Consider the following 21,855-nt stretch of genomic DNA (forward strand, 5'->3'; position numbering starts at 1 on the left):
CTGTTTTTGAAAGATCTCTCGTTTCAACCTATAAGGAGGCTTGTTTCAAAATTGCAAAACTAAAGAAATCGGGTAGGTAGTGAGACACAAGCAGGATTCGATTGCAGCCTGGTGATAAGAATGTGTGGTGCACATTGATGGGAATGACCCAGGTACTAGTAGCATTATGGTACCAGCGTCCAAAGTAAGGTCACAAGCATTATTCGGAAACCTGTTCACTTTTCTCCATAATATTCAGCAGTAAAGATAGTGTTAGTACAGATATGTGTTAAATATTAGCAATTTGTAACCCTTAACAATGTATGCGCGAAATGTCGTCTTACATAGATTCACATTGTGTAAACTAGTGTTTGCTATATACATCTGCCAAATATATTGACCTAATTCTATTTTGTGGAGTTAACAATTTATGGGCACGAAATGGAATTATGCTATGAATATAAAAAAGTTTTATTATTTCTAAACAATCTGAAAAGCAAATTTATTTCTTATAAAAACATTTTCTTATAGCATGCACATAGAAATACCAGCTTTACACAAATCTCTTGGAAAACCCTTTGCAAACACTTCTGGGAATATAAATCCAGAGGGAAATATAAATGGGAATATAAATCCCATCGCTGCCTTCGGTTTTGGGGAAAGCAAGGAGTGAAACAGAGCAAACCTCCCTTGCAAACTTCTCCTTCCCTCCTGAGAAGTGTGGGAATATACTGTAAATCCCATCGCTTCGGTTTGGGGAAGCAAGGAGTGGAAACAGAAAACCTCCCTTGCAAAACTTCCCTCCTTCCCTCCTGAGACGTGATGGGAATATAAAATCCCTCGCTTCGGTTTTGGGGAGAAGGAAGCAAGGATTGAAACAGTAACCTCCCTTGCAATTTCTCTTCCCTTCTTCCCTCTGAGAAGTGGATGGGAATATAAATCCCTTGCTGCCTTCGTACAGGTTGGGCTGTTGAAAGCTTGCCGCCAGCCACTATCACAAAGGGATGATGGGCTGTAATCCCCTAAACTTGTTAGCTCCACTCAGCTGGCATTCCAAGGGTTAAGATCTGCCTTTGCCCAGCCTCAGGACTGCTGTGTACAAATGATTCAGGGCTGCAGCACGCAGTGAAGAGAACAAGACTTAGTTTCCTTCTAAGTACCACTAAGTCAGATGCTAAATTGAGAAATGCTAAGTTTCTTTGTCTACCGGGTTGTTGCACCCTAAAGAAAACCAAAAACTATGTGTTGTCCCTTCTAAAATAGCACCCCTATTCTCAGATTTGGGAAAAGGAAGAAGAAACTATAAAACTACAAGCAAAGCCCATCCACAACTCTGTCACAAAATGTGTCAAACAGGACTTGGAACAAAGTAAGGACTTCTGAGCTATCTCCTTTCCAAGGAGGAGGCGCTTTTAAACTCCTGCCACAAAACAGAACAGAGAATCAACAAATTCACAACTGGCCGTTCAGGCCAACCCTGAACTGATTTTACCGGAGAGCTTCGTTTGCCTGGGTGGTGAGGACTGATAAGAGCTGAGCAGTGTGACCTGTCTTTGGTCCTTTCCAGTGGACTGCATCGTCAGTACCATCCCAGTTTGGACCTCTTCTGTCCTTTCAGGGCTGGGAAGGATGCATGGCTGGTTGGAAAGGTTTCCAAGGCTTGGGTTCTTTTCCCCAGGGAAAGGGGGGCATTTCTGTTGTGTTGCATTGGGCTTTCTGTCTGAAACTCCTGTCTGCTAAATCCTAGTGTTACGAAGCTGCTTCAAGATGTGTATGTTTTGCATTATCTCTCGAAGCCTATTCTCGTATTCTTCATTTATAAATTCCATCTGGATTTTAATTATTCCCTGGATCTAATTTCTCGATTTCTATTCCACCTGGATTAAATATTCCCTGGATATAATTTCATTCTATAATCCGGATTTATAATTCCCGGATGTACTATTCTCATTATAATTTATCATTAGGGATTTCAATTTCCCTGGATATATCCATATTCTCATTTATATTTCCATCTGGATTTAATATTCCCTGGATGAATATTCCCTCATTTATATTATTCATCTGGATTCTATATTCCCTGGCTTGTAATATTCTGCCATTTTATTGTATATTGCGTCAGTCGATTTAATATTCATGGAGTCCTTGTCTCATTTATATTCCATCTGGATTTAATATTCCCTGTGATATTATTCTCCATTTATATTTTACTGGATGATAATATTCCCCAGTGATTTCCATCTGGATTTAATATTCCCGGATGTAATATTCTCATTTATTATTCCATCGGATTTGAATACTTCCCTGGATTATATTCTCATTTATATTTTACCTGGATATAAGATTCCCGTATATTTCCATCTGATGTTAATATTCCTGGATGTAATATTTCTCATTCTCTGTTTTCCATGCTGTGATAAGTATTCCCTGGATATAATATTCCCATATTTATATTTACTGGATATTAATATTCAGTTATATTTCATGGATTTAATATTCCCTGGATGTATATTCTCATTTAATTCATCGGATTAATATATTCCCCGGATGGTAATATGTCTCATTTATAATTCATCTTGATTTAATATTCCTGGATGTATATTCTCATTTATAATTCCATCTGGATTTAATTATTCCCTGGATGACTTTATATATCCTCGGATAATTCCGAGACTCATTATAATTCATCTGTTTAATTCCCTGCTGTAATTCTATTTAACCATCTGGATTTCATATTCCCTGGATGTAATATTCTCATTTATATTCCATCGTGATTTATTACTCTTCCTGGATGTCCAATTTCTCATTTATAATTCCACTGGATTAATATTCCCTGGATTCGTAATATCTCATTTATATTCATCTGGATTTAATATTCCTGGATGAATATTTCATTGTATAATTCCATCTGGATGTTGATATTGCCTGGATGCACAGTCTCATTTATAAATTCGCATGCTCTGGATTTAATTATTCCCTGGATTGTCGATATTCCATTTATAATTCCATCTGGATTGTAATATTCCCTGCGATGTTGGTAATATTCATTTATAATTCCATCTGGATCTATCTTTTCCTGGATAGTAATATTCCCATCTATATTTCCCTGGATCTAATTATTTCTTATTATATTTCCTGGATTTACATTCCCTGGGATGTAATATTCTCATTTATAATTCCATCACTGCCTTCGGTTTGGGGAAGCAAGGAGTGAAACAAACCCTCCCTTGCAAACTTCTCCTTCTCTCCTGAGACCCCAGGCCATCGCTGATAATCACGGTTAAAAATTGTTGTAGGTCGCCTCGAGGTCCATGGCTAGGAAGCACTAGCACAAGAGGGAGAGTGAACTGCGCGGGGGGGGCAGACTTTTAAAGGCAGAAGGCTCATGACGTTTCACAACCTTAAGCACTGCCTTATTGTCCATTCTAAAAAAAAAGCGCCAAAAAAGAAAAGAAAATAGTAACGGTTTGGATAAATGGGAACGAAGATCGAACATACATGGTTATGTTAACCCAGGTTATACTAACGTCATCAATGACGAAGATTGATTGACAGCCACAAAACCGGGTTTATATGCAAATTCGGCTTCTAATACATCGTTATTTCTTAAATGGGAACGATCGGTAACATTAAAACCGGTTTTAGGGATGAATGGGAACGAAAATAACCCGATTCGGAAAGCGGGGTCAAATAGCGTTGGTATTTCGGTTTTAATATAATCGGTGTATTATATAGCGATTTAAAAGTTAAGTGGGAATGCCCCCTCAGTCTTACTTTCTGAAACGCTTTCTTCCTACACATTGCTCAGAGTTTTTGTGATATTATTCTCTTCCATATGTTATTTTCACTAAACTCCTGTGAAGTATGTTGAGGCATAGGCTGCTGCCACACTGCAAAATTAATAGAGTTTGTTACCACTTGAATGGTCATGGCTTCATCCTGTAGAATCCTGGGATTTGTAGTTTGTTGTGGAACCAAAACTCTCTGACAGAGAAGGATAACTATCTCACAAAAGTACAAAGAATAGAATTCCATAGCATTGATCCACAGCAGTTAAAGCTGTGACAAACTGCATTAATTCTGCAGTGCAGATGCAGCCTTCATGACTGGCCTAGCCTTCATGACTGGCCTGAGGTTGCGTGGAGATTTAAATCTGAGCCAGACCTCTAACTTCCAACTTTTGCCTACAATGGAGAGAGAGAGAGAGAGAGAGAGAGAGAGAGTGCACTCTTTCTTTTCTGTCTCCTTATCCCATCTTGGAGAAGCCAAATGGCACCTGGCCAACGTTTCAAAAATTTGTGATAAATATATTTTAACAAGCAGGATAAGGAACATAAACACAGTGCTAACAAACCTACAAATTACTCCCCATTTCCCAGTCATTTATTGTCATGACTACCATTTTATTTTTCTCTGACCAAGCTTGTTAAATGGTGACAAGGGTGCTTGTTGCTAGACGTTGTTGCACAGAAAAATACTTCCTTCCTATGGCAATATGCCACAGTAATGTATGCAGTAGAAAGACTGTAGCACAATTTGCACCTGAACTTGTAGGCATGGGAAGAACACGTCCCAATCTGGAGAGAAACAAAGGAGACTTTTTGTAAATACGGAAAGCTATGAGAACAAAGACCAAACCTTGCGAGACTTCCTTGATTTATACTGCCAAAGACTAATGTACATTACAGCTTAAAACTACACCCATTAAAAAAAAGTACAATTAAAGAAGTACATTTGAGTTTGCAAATCATCTGTCTTTCTCCAAAGTTCACTTACATCCTTTTTCTTTGAATCAAATACAGGGATGTGACTAAGATTAGGGAATCCATCTACTGTAAATATTCATGTATACGTTTAGAAATTTTAATCAAAAATTTTAACCCCAAAACCTGAGTCGACCTATCCACAGGTCAGTATATGTACTGTACTTTTATAAAAAAAAACCAAATCATCCCCTGGTGAAAGGCAAGAGTGTAATCTGTCCTGAAATCACTGACCGACTTCTATTCTCTCATCCATCCAGCCTTTAGTATGAACATAAATAGTTATGCTTGCTGGAATTTTGTAAGTTCTTTAGCACTGTTTTTCCTTTGCTTCATCCTTTAGATCCTGGTTTTACCCTCAGCTTATCCACGGGTGATATGAAAATGCATAATTTTGGCCCCCCAAACCTGTTCTCAACTTATACATCAGATTGATCTATGATGATCCATTCATAAATCTGGATTCCTTGCCCATTTTATATGTAATTTCTGCTAGTATTAAACTAGAGAAGATCATACATTAATAACAATAGCAAGTACATTTCTATACCACTTACTGATATCCTGAGCATTTTACAAAGTGTAATTTGAAGTTGAAGGCTTTCATGGCCAGCATCCATTGTTTTTTGTGGGTTTTTAGGGCTATGTGGCCATGTTCTAGAAGAGTTTCTTCCTGACGTTTCGTCAGCATCTGTAGCTGGCATCAAGCTAAGTGCCCCCAACAAACTGGTGTCACATTGAGGATGGAGCAAGCTTGTTTTCTGCTGCTCCAGAGAACAGGACCCAGAACAATGGATGTTCTACACAGGATGTTCTACAGGAAAAGAGATTCTCCCTCAACTTTAGGAGGAACTTCTGGAGAGTATGAGCTGTTAAACAGTGGAACACACTTCCTCAGAGAGTGGTGGAATCTCCTTCCTTGGAGGTCTTTAAACAGAAATTGGATGGCCATCTGTCGGGGATGCTCTGATTGTGACTTCCTGCATGGATGGCCCTTGGGATCTCTTCCAATTCAATGATTCTATAATAATCACCTGTCTGTTCTGTCTATATGGTAATACATGGCTATTTGTTTCACCCTCAGAAACCCAGCATTGTTTTTATTCTCCCCGCTGTATACAAAGTAAACACATATCATTTGGAAATAAAAGAAAGAGAAGAAAATGTGACTGACAGCATTCAAAGGGTTGTCTAGTTTTTGTTCTTTGTAAAGCTTTATCCCATTGACCTGGAACAAAACCCAATGAATATAATGGACATTTTCAACTGCTACTGCCAATTTTGTACATGGAGGGCTACAGTTCTCTTTGTCTGAATTTTTTTACTTTGATCCAACCCTCTCCTTATTTCCTTTCCATCATTTGTTATTTATTGTATTCTGTTTGTGTCTTCACACTAGAATCATTTGGGAACACAGGTGTGTTTCATTGATTTGAGGAGGCTGTCTGGAAACTCTGCACTGCACCCAGTCTTCACAAATAGTTGAGGAATAGCTGGAGAAAGACAGTTTGCAGACCCTGTGAACAGAGCCTGTGGAAAAAATTACTTTGCTAAAATAAACACTGCCGTTCCAGCCCATATGGTGGGTGTGGGAAAGACTACAGTGGAATGCTAATGAACAAAAGATACTGTACAGAGGTTTCTCTTGCATAAAGTTTTTGAAACACAACTCTTCTTTTGATCAACACATAGGAAAAAATAAGTGTTCCCTGATATGGATCCACTGTCAAAACCAAACATTCCACGTCATTGTTTTGCTTTGCAGTGACAATAAGGAGTGGATTGTGGTGGGATTCTGCATGCCACCGTGCCAGGTATTTGATCTTTGAACAACTGCATCAGTATGAAGATTGACCCTGCGGACTGGAACACAGGAGTGCAACAACCAACCAGCAGAAATGGCGCCATGCTTAAACACCTTTGCTTTGCTTTCAAATGAGATGCTAAAGTGTGTGCATGACTTTTGCATAATGCTGTATAGCAGACTAAAATGTCATGCAGAATTAGCTTTCATCATTCAAGCGCTCTTAGAAATAACACTTCTTGTTCTCTAGCCAGCAAGAGGTGAGCCTCCCCGCTCCCCGCAGCCATCTGGGCCATCTAGACTGCTTTTGCCCCCTCCAATTGGCAGTAGTGGCTCTCCAGATTTTCAGGAAGGATCCCCTGGTGTTAGTCCATCCAAATAATAGTCAGTCCTGAACCCGCTTCACTTCCAAAATCAGAAGAGATGGGATATGTACAGGCTGATAGATGGATGCTGCTGGTCAGTTGTGTCACTAACCATGGGGTCATCCAGTATGGGAAGGCTGCACACATTCACCCCTCTAGCAACTCCATTCCTGGGCTTTCTCCCCTGGGAAAGAGAAGGAGTAGCTGGAAGGACACATGTGCGCTCCTCCTGCACCGAAAGAGTAAGAGGGCACAACCAGGTGGCATCCTGAGTGTCACTCAATGCAGTCTGACCCCCCCCCCCCAAACCTTCTAGTGATGCCACTGCTGCTGATGATGTGAGCTGGAGAGCTACATGTTCTCCAGCTTTCCTCTACAGTAAATAGATAAGATAAATAGATATCAACCTTCCTAATGCTGCGACCTTTTAATATAGTTCCTCATGTTGTTGTGACCCCCAACCATAAAATCATTTTTGTCTCGGTTCCTATGACCATCTGAAATATATGTTTTCCAATGGTCTTAGTCGGCCCCTGTGAAAAGGGTTGTTTGATCCCCAAAGGGGTCGCAACCCACAGATTGAGAACCTCTAATCTAGCTATTTGCATACAATCCAGATAGCCTGCTTTGGCAGGGACAGTCCCTTTTAAGCCTCTGTTGTTCCACTTTTTCAACTGCATTTCAAATATCTCAGTTTTTTTCTCTTGCTCCTACTCTCTGCTTTGTCCTGGGCTTACTTCAGCCACTGCCGACTGAGTTCAAAGTGTAGAAGTAGTTTGCATCCCTTAACTGAACAGGAGGGCAGATTTTTGCCCTTCCCAATAGTCTCAGGCAAGAGCTAAAGCTTCTAGCTTGTGTGATCTTCTTCATCAATAACTTTCACCATCTTGATGACAGATATTTCATGGCCACACATGTCTCAGTCTTCTTCTGTGAAATGCTAGAGGGTATGCAATTGCCAGTAGATGTTTGCCAGTTAAATGTACTCTGGTAGATATCTGCCATTTTATATAAAGAACAGGTTTTATATGAGATCCCTGCTTACCCTGTAGTTCTAATGCATTTCCATGTATTTTAAACTGATTTTAATCTATTTTATGTCATAGTAATTTTAAATTGTTGTAAACCAACTTGAATGTAGGGTGGGACCAAAAAAGAGAGAGATTGACAGGGGATTATATTTTTTACAAGAGCAAAAGATTCAAATAATGCATTTATGGGGATTTTAATTAAAAATGGCTGTCTCTGGCCTCTCTGCACCTATTGAGCATCTTCAACTTTTAATAATAAAGTTAGAGAAAAGAGTGCTTTTAGCCTCACTTGGGGAACCACCCTAACTGTGTTTCACAAAATCTGGCAAAGAAGAGGCATATATGACCAAACTCTATGAAAGCATATTTAAAGTGAGTTACGTATAAATTCAAATGTTTTGTAGTGTACTGTATTCTTATATGGGAAACTGAACAGCCAAGGAGGACTGGCATTAAAATAATGACTCGAATCACCGGAAAAGTGTCACTAGTACTTCTTGTTTTCAAATGTACCTTAAGAAACTGAACAAAGCAAATGCGCTCACTGACTCCCTCAGGAAAAGGCTAGTCACTTCCTGAGCAGTAATCTGCCTGTTTGCAGCAGATAGATCTTCATTGTTTGCCACTTCCAGTTTCCAGTAATGGGAATGATTACTTGACCAGTATCTAGCCAGTCTGTAGCACACAGTCCTGAAACAACATAGCCACTCTGTTTCTGCAACAGCAAGGTCACGCTTCTGAATTTTCGTATCTGGGAAAGAAACTGAAAATCCTTCATGATTGAAGGTCCTTGACAAAGGGATCTACCAGAGCTAATGAACTTTTCCTCATTCTGGAGTTTCATACCTTGATTCCAATGACGAGATGTATTGTGTTTTGCTGTTGATCCTCTTACAATGTAAGTTCTGGGTGAAATATCCTCATCAGCAACAGCAACAACAGTAACAACTTTTTCTTCCCTCATATTGATTTTTTGACAATATTGCCTTTGGTGTGTTTTTTCCCCCCAGGTTGCAAGCTGAAAGCTCAAGATGGCGGTGAGTTGCAACTTTTATAAATATACATCTTTGCAGTCTGAAGACTTTCAGGCTTATTGGGGTAATGAGTTGGATATGGTAGGGGAGAAAATATTCTTAATTTACAAAAGGAGGATTTTGGCCTATTATATTTTGGTGAAAATGTACATGTATATCTGTTAACAGTATTTCTTTTAACAGGATGAATAGAGCGATATATTCTCATGGTTTTTATATACATATGTTTATGGTTTTCTCTTCTAATCAAAATCTCCTGGCTAGTGTACCAACCAGCCTGAAATAAGCCGCTAAAGCTAGTGTGTATCAGTTGAGTTTCTTTGCTTTTAGCAGCTACATGGCACTTTAATTCAGACTGAACACTTAGCACTGGAGGAAAGGGATTATTATTATTATTATTATTATTATTATTATTATTATTATTATTATTTATTACCTGCCACTCCCCATGGATCAAGGTGGGGAACAACAACACTTAACAGACAAACAATATCAGTTAAAAGATCTCAATTAAAACACACATAAATTTAAAAGAACAAATAAAATATATATGTATTAAAACATTCTCCATTTAAAATTCATCATCATAATTAAACAGCACACCATTTTCCAAACTAAAATCACATGTTCCACTTCTCAAGTTATTCCTTCTCTTTTTAGGCAAGAGAAACAGGTATTGTACAATTACTGGGATGTTTTACTCCAGAAGTCAAATATCAGCTTTTGGTGTGACATTAATTATAAGATGACAGGTACAGGAAATAATGAGCCCCTCCCTGCCTAAATACTCCAATGGCATCAGATCCCATCTGACCTTGGAAGCTAAGCAAGGATCAGCCTTGGTTAGTACTTGGATAGGAGACCAATGAATATCAGATACTACAGGCTATTTCAGAGGAAGTAACTGGCAAACCAGCTTTGAGTATTTCTTGCCATAGGGTTGCCATAGGTTGACAGACAATGGGAAGGCACATCCATATCCATCCTGCACTTAATATTATTACCTGTTAGATTTGGTAAGAGCCACCAATTTTTTTTAAGTGATTGGTCGGTCCCCACACACACAGCAGTTTTTAAACCTGCTGTAGATCTTATTCATGGTTCTGCTGCACTACATTTAGTTCAGTGCTCAGAGAACATGCAATCAAACATGTGATATATTTTAAAATCCCAAAGTTCTCTGAATTATTTGGTTTCGTTTTAAAGCAAAATGTGGGCAGCAAACTGGGCAAACAGGATTTGTACAATGGGTGGGCTATTACTTACTGGCCAGCACCCTCTTGGTTAGTTCCAACTAGGGTGGATCCATTAAATCAGTTATTGAATTGTGAGACAATGTGTGCATAAATCTAGTCAATTCAATGGGTCTATTCTAGTTGGGATTAATAATAGGATTCAGGTCACTGTATCTTAAAGATACAATATGCTGTATCAGATCATGTAAACACAGCAATTCACAATTCCATGTTTACATTTTGAAGTACACACCATGCTGATCAAGGTGATCAAATCATTTTTGTACACTTGTGGTTCTCTCTTTAGACCCTTCTTTGTTGACTCCTTGTATTCCATACTGTGTTTTCTTTTATGTATGCATGCATGCGCTCGCGCACACACACACACACTCTCTCTCTCTCTCTCTCTCTCTCTCATAATGTATATACCTTCAACTCGCCAGTTGACCTATGGTGACCCCATGAATTTCCTGGGGTTTTCTTAGGCAAGGAATACTCAGAGGTGGTTTTGCCATTTTCTTCCTCTGAAATGTAGCCTACAGCATCTGGCATTCATTGGTGGTCTCCCATTCAAGTACTAACCAGGGTTGGCCCTGCTCAGTTTTCAATATCAGGTGGGATAAATGCTATTTTACAGCTTTCCCATTGCATTTATTTCTATTCCTTTCTTCCTGGAACTACACACCAACTCATCACAGATTATCTTTGAGCAACTTTTCCTCTTTTCCTATTTTCCCATTGGATCTGTACCTGTCTCACCCACATACTTTTAATTCCTGGAACCTGGCAGTGGGTTGATATCATTCAATGCAGTAACTCATGGTGTCACACAGAGCCCATTCACCTCCACCCATACCACACAATACAGAATCTTTGGTAATAGTTTTTGCACTATGTTACTCGTTAATCATAATTTCTGCATATCACTGAATAGTTGTGACATAAAACAACTAGCAAATTTAAAATTATACCTTTAAATAACAATATCATACACACCACCTCAGTGTATTTACATATGCATAGTTTCATATGGTTAAAGTGAAAATTTGATAAAAGGTGATGTTTTTAAAGAAAATTTTAAAAGAAATAAATATTTTTTAACATTAAAAATATTTTTCTTAAAAATTAAAAAAAAATGTGTGAGCAGCAATGGTGTCACTCTCCATTAGGGTGTCACTTGATGCAGTCCGCACACCCCACCTTAGTGATACTACTGCCATCTGGCCTGCAGTCTTCTTCTCTTTCAACTACCCTCTGCCTTTCCTAGCATTATTGTCTCAAATCATGCCTTGTCATGATGTGGCTAAAGTACAACAGTCTCAATTTGGTCACCTTGGCTTCCAGGGAGATTTCAGGCTTGATCTACTCTAGGATTCATTTCTTTGTCTTTTTCACTGTCCATGGAATCTTTAGTGTTCTTCTCCAGCATCACATTCTGCTTTAATTCCACTTTTTCTCTTTTAACGTCCTGCAGTCATTTCTAACCAGAGCTTAGAAATAGTTTGATATATCCAGATTACTTTTAAATTATGAATTACTTTTAGATTACAAAATTTCAAGTATTTATTGATGGATTTTAATATACATTGGTTTTATATGCTCTTTTAACTAAAGTTATGTTGTGTTGTTTAATGTTGTCCCCTATGAGTTGTTTTTCATTACCTTTCTTGAATGACAAAGATATTGCTAAATTGCATTACAATCAGAACTTAACAACTTTACTTGTTTTCTGTATAGCTTTTAGTTAACATTATAGTTGCTGGGGTGTAGCTCCAGTAAATGATGGCAAAGTAGTAGCACATAATTATTGCTGGCTTGTGTTGTGCCTCCTGTTGCTTCATCCATACATATGTTCTTAGAAAGTAGCTAAAAAGTACCTATATGAGAGTGAATTGGTGTTTTGTTTTTGTTTTGTTTTTTGAGAAACAGGCAAACAAAGAGTTTATTTTTAAATGTGTAACAATTTAAGTAACAAACTACTGGGGTTTTTAATTCAGTTACTTTTTAAAAGTAACTTTCCTGACTCTGATTATGGGCCTGAGTCTATGTCCTGCCTGTCCAGGCTTATGCATAGCTTGGAAAATTTACTTTGAGGATTAAAATTTTTCAAATGCTTCACCCAGCAAATGTATTGGCTATGCAGGGTGGGGATTCTGTTATTGTCTGCAAAAGTAACTTTTCCAAGCACCAATCTCTTTCCACCAACATAAAACCTGTCCTCTTCTCTGATCCTGTGCATGAAATCTTTCCACTCACAACCCCTTTTCCCCACTATTCTCTCCTTTTGTCAATTCTGTATGGGCTTTGGGCTTTTCTTTTCCTCAGGCCCCTTTTCAAGTCGTGTTCCCTAAGGGCCCCATATCTTACAACACTACCCACTCCACCCCCCTTCCTTTAGCTGCCCTGCTTCCACTCTCTCTGCTCTGTATTTTTCCTGCCTTCTGGGACTGTTTCCTCTGTAGCTTCCCAGCCTTCAAATCAACCTATATTTCCTGTCCTTTGTGAAGTCGAAGGCTTTCATGGACACAGGCCGGCATCCATAGTTTTTTGTGGGTCTTTTGGGCTATGTGGCCATGTCCTTCTTTTTTGTAGTGATGCAATTGTCTACTCAAGTACACTGAATATATATATTTTTTAAAATTGCTAATACAAAAACATCAAAAATCAAAAAAGATAGTGTATGTAAAGAGCAGAGTCAGCACTGGTCAGTTCTGGGATAGGAAACTACCAATAAATCCCAGGTGCTGTAAACTTCATTTCAGAGGAAGGAAATGGCAAAACCACTTCTGAGTATTCTTTGCCTTACAAAACCCTATGAAATTCCTGGAGTTCCCTTAAATTGACAGGTGGCACAAACCTTAATTGGGAGACAATTGGAATTGTGAATTGTTGCTCTTGAAGTTTCAGCAATTGAGACAGCAAAGGGAAGAGCATAATAATATAATCATGTTCATATGTGAATCAGTTATATCAATTGATTGATTGATTATGCTTGTACCATGACTTTGTTTTATGTAGCTCATCACTCCTTTTGATCCAGTCATGCCAAAACATTGAATGAATGCATTGAAGTTTTTTTTTGGGGAGGGGGGGAAGGAAGCTGCTCCTTGAGCTCATTTAAATTCCAGAGTTGCTTGAACCTTTCAGAGAGGAATTGGGATGCTGTATGATAGTCTACAATTTCTAGCAAGATTAGGAGTTGATGAGTCATCACTGTCCTCTCATATAATCTCAAAAACCTCTCACCGTTTGATAAAGACGTACGGTGGTGAGTCACCAAAGGAACGTGGCTGAAATGCCACTGGATATTCTTATTCAGAGAGAGGTACATTGTTATCTCAGGTTAACAATGTAAGAATCTTTTGATTCAAAAAAGCCTATCACCACAGGAGGAATTGATCTGTGGAGGAACAGAAGGAAGGCGTTTCTGTGGAGGATGGAGCTGTGGTAAACCAGTCTTGTTCCAATGGGTTGAAGGGACATTCCCATTCCCAGGCATTACTTGAAAGTGTCTGCTTGCTTCATTCTGTGCTATCAAAGTATAAACTACAGCAAAAGTGTTAAGATATCTTGTAGTGACCTGCCACATTGCAGAAATAAAGCAGTTTGACAACACTTTATGGCTCCATCCTCTGTAATTCCGGGATCTATAGTTTGGCGAGGTGTTCAGCCTGGTCTGTCAGGGAACTAGGGGTGCTGCATCATGGCGGAAATATTTCCCTTCCTTCTCTTGCCTTCATAGAAAGGACTATATCTTCTAAGATGGTAATTGCTGCAAACTGTATGTACATCTTCCAAAAGCACTGGTACGATGACCCTTTCTTTGGAACAATTGTTTTACTTATATTTCAGTATATGTAGCTTTCACTATTTCATTGATTGATTGAGTAAAATACATTGCACTAATCAACTCAGGTTTCTTGAAGTGGCTGACATTCTTGCAGTGCTATGTATGAATGGCTTGGAGCTCATTTTGAAAAAAAGGGCACTGCACTGTTGCTTAACCTCAGTGTCCCTGGCATCTCTCTTCCTTTCTAGTGTTCACCATCCAAAAAGTTACACTCTGGGCTAATCCCCCTGACCAGGTGCAGAATGGAAAACCACTCACCCTCAATTGTTCTGCAGATGTCATTAAGAGTGAACACTTCAGACTGAGTTACATCTTTTCATTTTTCAAGTACAACAAAGTTCTGTTCAACAGCACATCCGAACAAGCCTGGGCACAGTATACAATCCCAAAGGCTCGGTTTTCTGATTCAGGAGAATATGACTGCACGCTGAGAGCAGAGGGGAAAATAAAGTCCAGTGATCCTGTGACTGTTAAAGTGAAAGGTAGGTGTTTCTTCATTCTCTGGATGTTTTCTTGTCAAAAATTGGTCTGGATGCTAAAACGATGTTGCTGTTTATGCCAGACATTCGAAGTGCAGTTGGCTCTCCATAGCCACAGATTTTGCACCCACGGATTCAACCGTCCATGGCTGGAAAATAATCAAAACCAAAGAAGTTTCCACTTGTTTTTGCCATTTTATATAAGAGACACCATTTTACTATGCCATTGTTTATAATGGGATTTGATTATCTATAGATTTTGGTTTCCACATGGCTCCTGGAGCCAAAACCTGAGTGGATACAAAGGACCCATTGTAACCTGTTATACACAAGTTAACCCTAGTGTGTGATGCTTTGATGCAATAAGTGGGTAACATCAGTATTTTTGTAAAGCAATATGATGACTGCTGATATTGTTACTTTGGGCCTAACAAAGAATATTTTTATTTATTTTTATTTAGAGTATTCATACCCCACTCTTCAGCCACAAAGGCTCCCAAACCAGTTTACAGATAGTTAATTTGACAGTTCCCTGCCCTCAGATTTACAATCTAAAAAGATATGACACAAAAAAGAGAAGGGAATGGCTTCTTATTTTAAGAGGGTTTTTTTTTTGGGGGGGGGAATAGACCATTGTGGTGAATTTTTTTTTGTCCATTCTTGTTTTTTTAAAGTGAGTTTTAAAACAAATAAAAACTAGTGTGAGTCTCTGCTCATAAGCAATATGATGTAATGTGGTCCTTTTTATAAAAATAACTATCCATTAATGCTTAGTAATGACATTCTAAGCTCTGATTTAAATGTATGAAAGACTGATCACAACCTTTCCTTTGTATTAACGTGACTGAGTTTTTCCTAATTCTTTTCCATTTGTTTTTCTACTATATATTGGTGTCCCAAGCAATTGTCACTTTGGTCTTCTGATCTTCATTACTTTCATCTGCTTTTGGTTACAATATTGGTTTTATACAGATGTACATCAGCTTTATTTCTCCCACCCTCTTTTACTTGCTTAACAAGTGTCATGGTATTGTTTAAAGCAGATCAGTGTCTCAAGGGCTGCTTCAGAATGTTTTAAGGAACATCTAGTTTGTCCCTCAAATGAACACATTGATTAATGCCTTCTGATTTTTTCCTTTCCAAAAGGAATAACGAAACCAAAACTGACTGTTCAGAAAGAACAAGTGATGGAAGGAGAGAAAGTATCTTTACGCTGTGAAATACCAGAAGAAAAACCTCCCTTTTATTTCACATTTTATAAAATCCAACAGTCTGCAGTTCCACATATAAAGAACAGAACACAGGGACCAGTCAATGAAAACTTTGCTGACTTTGAATTTCCCATTGAGGCAGGGGACAAGATTTTGCGATTTGAATGTACTGTCAGAATGAATTCAGTGACAGGCCAAGAAATGTCAGAGCCCAGTAACAGAACTATAGTTACTGTTGTTGGTAAGTTGGTCTGATTTTTAACATTTAGACAACCATTTCTACACATTTTATTAATTTGTGTATTTATTCATTCTTATGCCATGACATCTTTTTTTTTTTAAAATGTAGCCTCCATCTTCTACTGTATTAACTGTTATTTATATTTATATGCACTACAATCATAAGGTTTTTCTAGACTGATCTAAAGAAGTGCAAGTTCTCACAATACCACTTCTTGGGTTATGCCAAGTTTTGCCAGTTATCGTTTCCTCCACAGCCACCAATTCCATTCTTTGCAGAGGCTGTTTGTAATGATTTCTTAGATCTGCACTAAGGCTCTTCCTAATGTGTTCTTAAAAAGTGGGTCATCATTTGCTGAGGTGGTCCTAAGGTCTGAAGGTCAATTTTTCTCCTTTCTGAATTTTTCTTAAAAAACAACAGTAGAGTCATAGATGTACAGTGCAAAAGTGTTACATTACTGATGCACTTTAGCACTATAATTCTTTTTGTTGATGTTGTTAATTTAATTAATTCCCATATGTTTCAGAATTAAAAAGAAATATCTCTCTGAATTAAAAGGAATAAACTGTTGCAGTTGGTCCTGGGAAATGCCAGAAAATAATCCAGGACAACAGCAACATCATTTGGATATCTACCCTTGCCCCTCCCAGAATGAAAGCAACAAATACTAAATGCTCCAAATATATTTGCCTCATTTGGAAGAGACCATAATTTGTCATAGCTTTTCTTCCCACCCCCACCAGGCGGAAGAGGGCATCTTCCAAAACGGATGGACAGATCTATTAGACTCTTTTCATTTATTTAAAGATGTTCCATGAACCTGTATGGAAACACTGGTTTTACTCCTGAACTAGGGACTTTATCACATGGGGACGGGCATCCTTATCATGTCCAGAAAGCGTGAGTAAAGTGCTTGTTCAAAAGGCTTTCTCACTATATCGCACTGATCCTGTCATGTTCATCAATGAAGTGGAATTGCATTAACGAGATGTTCCAATAATACCAAATGCTGGGAAATGAGGTAGCAATTCCACTTCATTCATGGGACAATTCCACTTCATTCACGGGATCAGTGTGATGTAGTGAGAAAGCCTTTTGTGCGATCACTTTTACTCCCACTTTCTGGACGGGATAATGTCTGGATAAGCACAATTTAGTATAAAAGTATTTGCCATGATTACGCAAGAAGCATGGGATAGGGAAGGGAAATTGACATCCCATCTCCTGTGTAATAAAGTCCTACCGGAGTGTTCATTAGAATACTTTGATGAAGCTCCCATATTACAGTGGCAAGTTGGAGGAACAAAGACAGGTATAAATCAGATGGATAGAGATTTTTGCATATGCAGATGTATGCATGTGGGTCTATGCATGAAGTTCAGTGATAGGTATAATTCAGGTGATCACAGCCTGCTACTGCAATACTGTCTTTCTCTGTGTTAGCTGAATTCAGCAAGTGGTTTCAAATGGTCCCAAACAGACAGGCCAAAATAAAGCTGCTTCAGGTCACTTTGGAGGTATGCTGTTTAAATGATGCATGCGTACTAAGAGTCCAAAAGCTGCACCAAAGCTGTGCTCCAGTCCTTAGGACTGGATTGTGGCTTTGGTGCGGCTTCCGTATTCTTAGTACACATGCATCATTTAAACAGCATACTTCCAAAGTGACCTGAAGCAGCTTTATTTTGGCCTGTCTGTATGGGACATAATGATTGGTAATATTGTACTTCTGGAGTGTTCTTTTGTGCATGGTCATTCTGAAGGATTTTGAACCATTTTTGTATTGTCAAATTATCACATATAAATGCAGTGGAAAAGTAATGTAACAGTGACCAATGACTCTTCAAATGACAAATAAAGAGTAACATGAGTTATTCTTATTTTAGAAAGGAAAAGGGCATGGCATGAATAGCATTCATAATATATATATATATATTATAAAATAAAATTCCAAACTCTCTTCCACTACTCTTGAGCTGCATCACATTGCACAATTATATCACTCTGACACTACTCTTACTGTCAGGGCTGCATCCTATTGAATCCTGTAGTTTGTGGAGGCACTATTGCTTTCTGATGGTGAATTCTAAGTCCCTTCCCAAAATACAAATTCTAGGATTCTACAGGATGCTATATTTGTACAATGTGGATATATTATTGTTCTTATCCTGCAGAACAGTACCTATATTCTTGGTTACACATAAGCCAACCATCAGTGCCACTCTATTCTGCTTTGGTCAGGCCCCACCTGGAATATTGTGTCCAGTTCTGGGCACCACAATTTAAAAAGGACATTGAGAAACTGGAGCATGTCCAAAGGAGGGCGACTAAAATGGTGAAGGGTCTGGAAACCATGCTCTATGAGGAACGACTTAGGGAGCTGGAGATGTTTAGCCTGGAGAAGAGAAGGTTAAGAGGCGATATGATAGCCCTGTTTAAATATTTGAAAGGATGTCATGTTGAAGAGGGAGCAAGTTTGCTTTCTGCTGCTCCAGAGACTAGAACGTGGAACAATGGATGCAAACTACAGGAAAAGAGATTCCACCTCAACATTAGGAGGAACTTCCTGACAGTAAGGGCTGTTAGACAGTGGAACAAACTCCCTCGTAGTGTAGTGGAGTCTCTTTCCTTAGAAGTCTTCAAACAGAGGCTGGATGGCCATCTGTCTGGGATGCTATGATTTGGATTTCCTGCATGGCAGGGGTTTGGACTGGAGGGCCCTGGTGGTCTCTTCCAACTCTAAGATTCTTTGATTTTATGATCCTTTAGATGGCTAGAGGAGTGAGCCTTGTGTCGGGTGTTGTGCATTCCTGCATGGCAGGATGTTTAATTAGATGGCCTTGTGGTGCATATCAATTCTATATCCTGTGCAAAAACGAAGGTTGTGCCTAAGTGGCAGATGGAGATACAAGGATGCTGGTTATTGTGCCTAATTTAAACAAAGCCCTGAATTCTATTAATAGCCCATTGACAATATACTAGTTGAACTAATGGGAATTACACATATCTTGCCTCACCATTCAACATTCAATTTCATGGGTCTTCTCAGTTGGGACTACTGATAGGATTTGGGTCTGACAGGGAGTCCACAGGGGATGCAGAAGGGAGGAGAGTTTCTGTCACCTTCTCTCTCTGCAGCAAGCTCTTCCCAAATATTTTTCTTCCTCTTAGTGAGGCTCACATCTTGTTTCAGAGCTCCAGCCATGAGACATCTCTTTGGGAAGAGGAGCTGCTTAGAAGGAAGGTATGGAGCCAAGCGCCTTCTGTGCATCTTCCTTCCTAGCACTCATTCTTCCTTAAATCAGAACTGCTCTGCATTCTTTGAATGAATGTCAAAGAATGTGAATTCCTATTACATTCTTTAATATATTTTATGTATGTTTTGTTTTGTTTCTTAATCTTTCCCTTGCAGAACCATTTACCAATCCAATTATAACAATCCACCCACCACAAAACATTACAGAAGGAGATAAAATTGACATTGAATGTACAACTGTCCTGGGTTCTCAGGGTCAAACAGAGATCTTAATCCAGAAGAACAGAACCATCCTTAACAGCACAAAGGGAAAAGAGAAAGTGACATACTCCAAAATAGCCACCATGGAAGATAATGACAACTACACGTGCAAAGCGGAACTGGGGAGCGTGTCCAAAACCAGTGTAGCAAATGTGGTGGTGACTGGTAAGAGCTTTCTCTACCTCACCTGTGTTAGTATTGCATGGCAGGCTTCTGCACAACTTTCTTTCTTTCTTTTTTGTAAATTAAGTTGAGGAAAGTAATAGTACTGCACTTTTCTATTTTCATCAAAGCTTGCCTATAATTTACTTACTTACTTATTTCATATCCCCTCTTTCTTCTAGCATGGGACATCAAGTTAAAAACAAAGCCAACACACCTATTTGATTTTTTAAAATATTAATAATAAATAGATATAATAAAAATACTAAACCACATCAGTTAAAAATGTAGTAAAAAGATAAATGCATAATATACCTCATTAGAAGGAGTCTTCAGCTAAAGTAACTTAAAAGCTGAAGACTTGTCTATATTAAAAAGTCTTTGCCTGCCAGCAGAAAGGGAATAGATAAGGAAACAACAGCCTCCCATGGGAAGGAATTCCTCAAGTTCAGAGCAGCCACTGAGAAGGATCTCTTTATCCTCACCAAATACACCCGATATAGTAATAGACAGGGAGAAATTCTTCCTTCAAAGAACCTATAATTTAGGAAGGCTCATAGAAGATGATGAAGTCTTTCAGATAGCCTAGATACAAGATGGAATCTTGTATCCAGTTCTGGCACCACTGTTGAAGAAGAATATTGTAGTCCCCTTTTGGTCCCTTCCAGCTCTGTGATTCTGACTCTATAAGCATGTGCTTAGAGTGCCTAGGTGTTAAGGATATGAATCTTGTCAACTGAAGGTCTTGAGACTTAGGTGAGAGTTCTGGTCAATGTGCCTCTTTCACTCTCCATAACAATTAATCAATCGGTGCAGGGTCAGCTCGAAAAGGGTGATTGCGAGGAGCACAAGGGAGTAAGAGTTTCACCATTTCTGTACACATTATTTCTATACTTTCCATTTCATTCCTCCCAACCCACAAAGAAGGTAGCATTCTACCTCTCCAACTTCAAATGCAGTATGTGCCTGTGCATGCATGTGTGCACTAAACCGGTTGGGTGGTGAATATATCTGAGTAGCTCTCTAGGGGGCTGAACCTATTTTAGGGGTAGGGATCAGGATTTGGGCTAGGTTCTTTAAAGTTCAGAATTGATTTTTTGCCCTCCCTGACATGGAAGTCACTAGCAGCTGCAGCAATTCATGTGATGTTTCATTCGGCCTCTAGGCAAGCTGCAGCAATCTGAAGGCTATGTAAAGCCCCAGATTTTATCAATTTCTGATTACCCAGCTGGGGCTTAAAGACTCCACACAAATAACCCAGGGGTATTTTCAAGGTCTGTAAATTGTTGCTATATATCAGGGCAGATGTGTTTTTAATTTCATGAAGGACCAACCCTTTAATGTCTGATGTGCCATTAATTGTGCCATTTTATTAATACATATTGCTAATACATATTGTTATTGTGCCTTGAGTACCTTTCTATGGGGGCAATAAACTAAACTAATTGGATGAAAATATTAGGCAAAAATTATTCCCATCATCAGTGAATGTAAATGAACAGGTGCACTAGGACAATTTTAACAAGAATAAATAATTCAAAGTCCCCTCATGGGCAACTCCTGATCTGTGAGACAGTTAGAGGTTAGAGGTGATAGAAAATGCTAAAAAGTTATTTCTTAATTGGGTAGTAATGATTGTGATGATAAGTATGGGCCTCTGAAGTAAAACCAGCAGCAAGAGGAAGGTTGAGTTCGAATGAGGCTCAAGATGAGTGAAGGAGTCACTCCCACTGTGTATGTTAGGCAATAAAAGGACAGTAGGCTGAGGAGCTCCTCTAGAAGAACTTATATTATATACAGGACACTGTTTATATTAATGTGAGCTGAATTTCTTAATTATGCAAGCAATGCCACCTGAAACAGTGGTGACATAAGCACCAAAATCCACATTTATAATTACACCAGCTCAAATGATCACAAGTTTTCCTAAACTATTTCATTAGACAAAGATGATAAACAAAGTAGGAAGGGGTGGAGGAGGAAAATCTAGTTGATGTTCTGTATTATTTCCAGTCTTAAATCAGAGAAGGCCATGTGGTCATTAGCATAAATGTGATTGCTAGTCTCAACCAGCGACGATTTGGATGACTAAACAGTACAGCAACATTTAAACCCCATCTACTCAATGAGTCTACTCTAGTTGGGACTAGCGATTTAATCTAGGATGTTTAGATTAGATTATTTTGT

At 38.7% G+C, this 21,855-nt stretch overlaps 1 protein-coding gene across 2 annotated transcripts in view; it reads left to right on the forward strand.

Moving 5' to 3' along the window:
• The first annotated feature begins 8,504 nt into the window (after positions 1-8,504).
• PECAM1 (platelet and endothelial cell adhesion molecule 1) overlaps positions 8,505-21,855 on the forward strand; it is a 54,210-nt gene continuing 40,859 nt past the window's right edge. For both annotated transcript variants that reach the window (XM_042452640.1, XM_042452641.1), the window contains exons 1-5: positions 8,505-8,840; positions 8,953-8,979; positions 14,250-14,543; positions 15,687-15,992; positions 19,402-19,671. In XM_042452640.1, the coding sequence (XP_042308574.1) occupies positions 8,807-8,840; positions 8,953-8,979; positions 14,250-14,543; positions 15,687-15,992; positions 19,402-19,671 (931 nt within the window). In that variant the 5' untranslated portion in view covers positions 8,505-8,806. The remainder of the gene's footprint in view (positions 8,841-8,952; positions 8,980-14,249; positions 14,544-15,686; positions 15,993-19,401; positions 19,672-21,855) is intronic.

The sequence above is a fragment of the Sceloporus undulatus genome, chromosome 2 (assembly GCF_019175285.1).
Source record: "Sceloporus undulatus isolate JIND9_A2432 ecotype Alabama chromosome 2, SceUnd_v1.1, whole genome shotgun sequence".
Classification (NCBI taxonomy): domain Eukaryota; kingdom Metazoa; phylum Chordata; class Lepidosauria; order Squamata; family Phrynosomatidae; genus Sceloporus; species Sceloporus undulatus.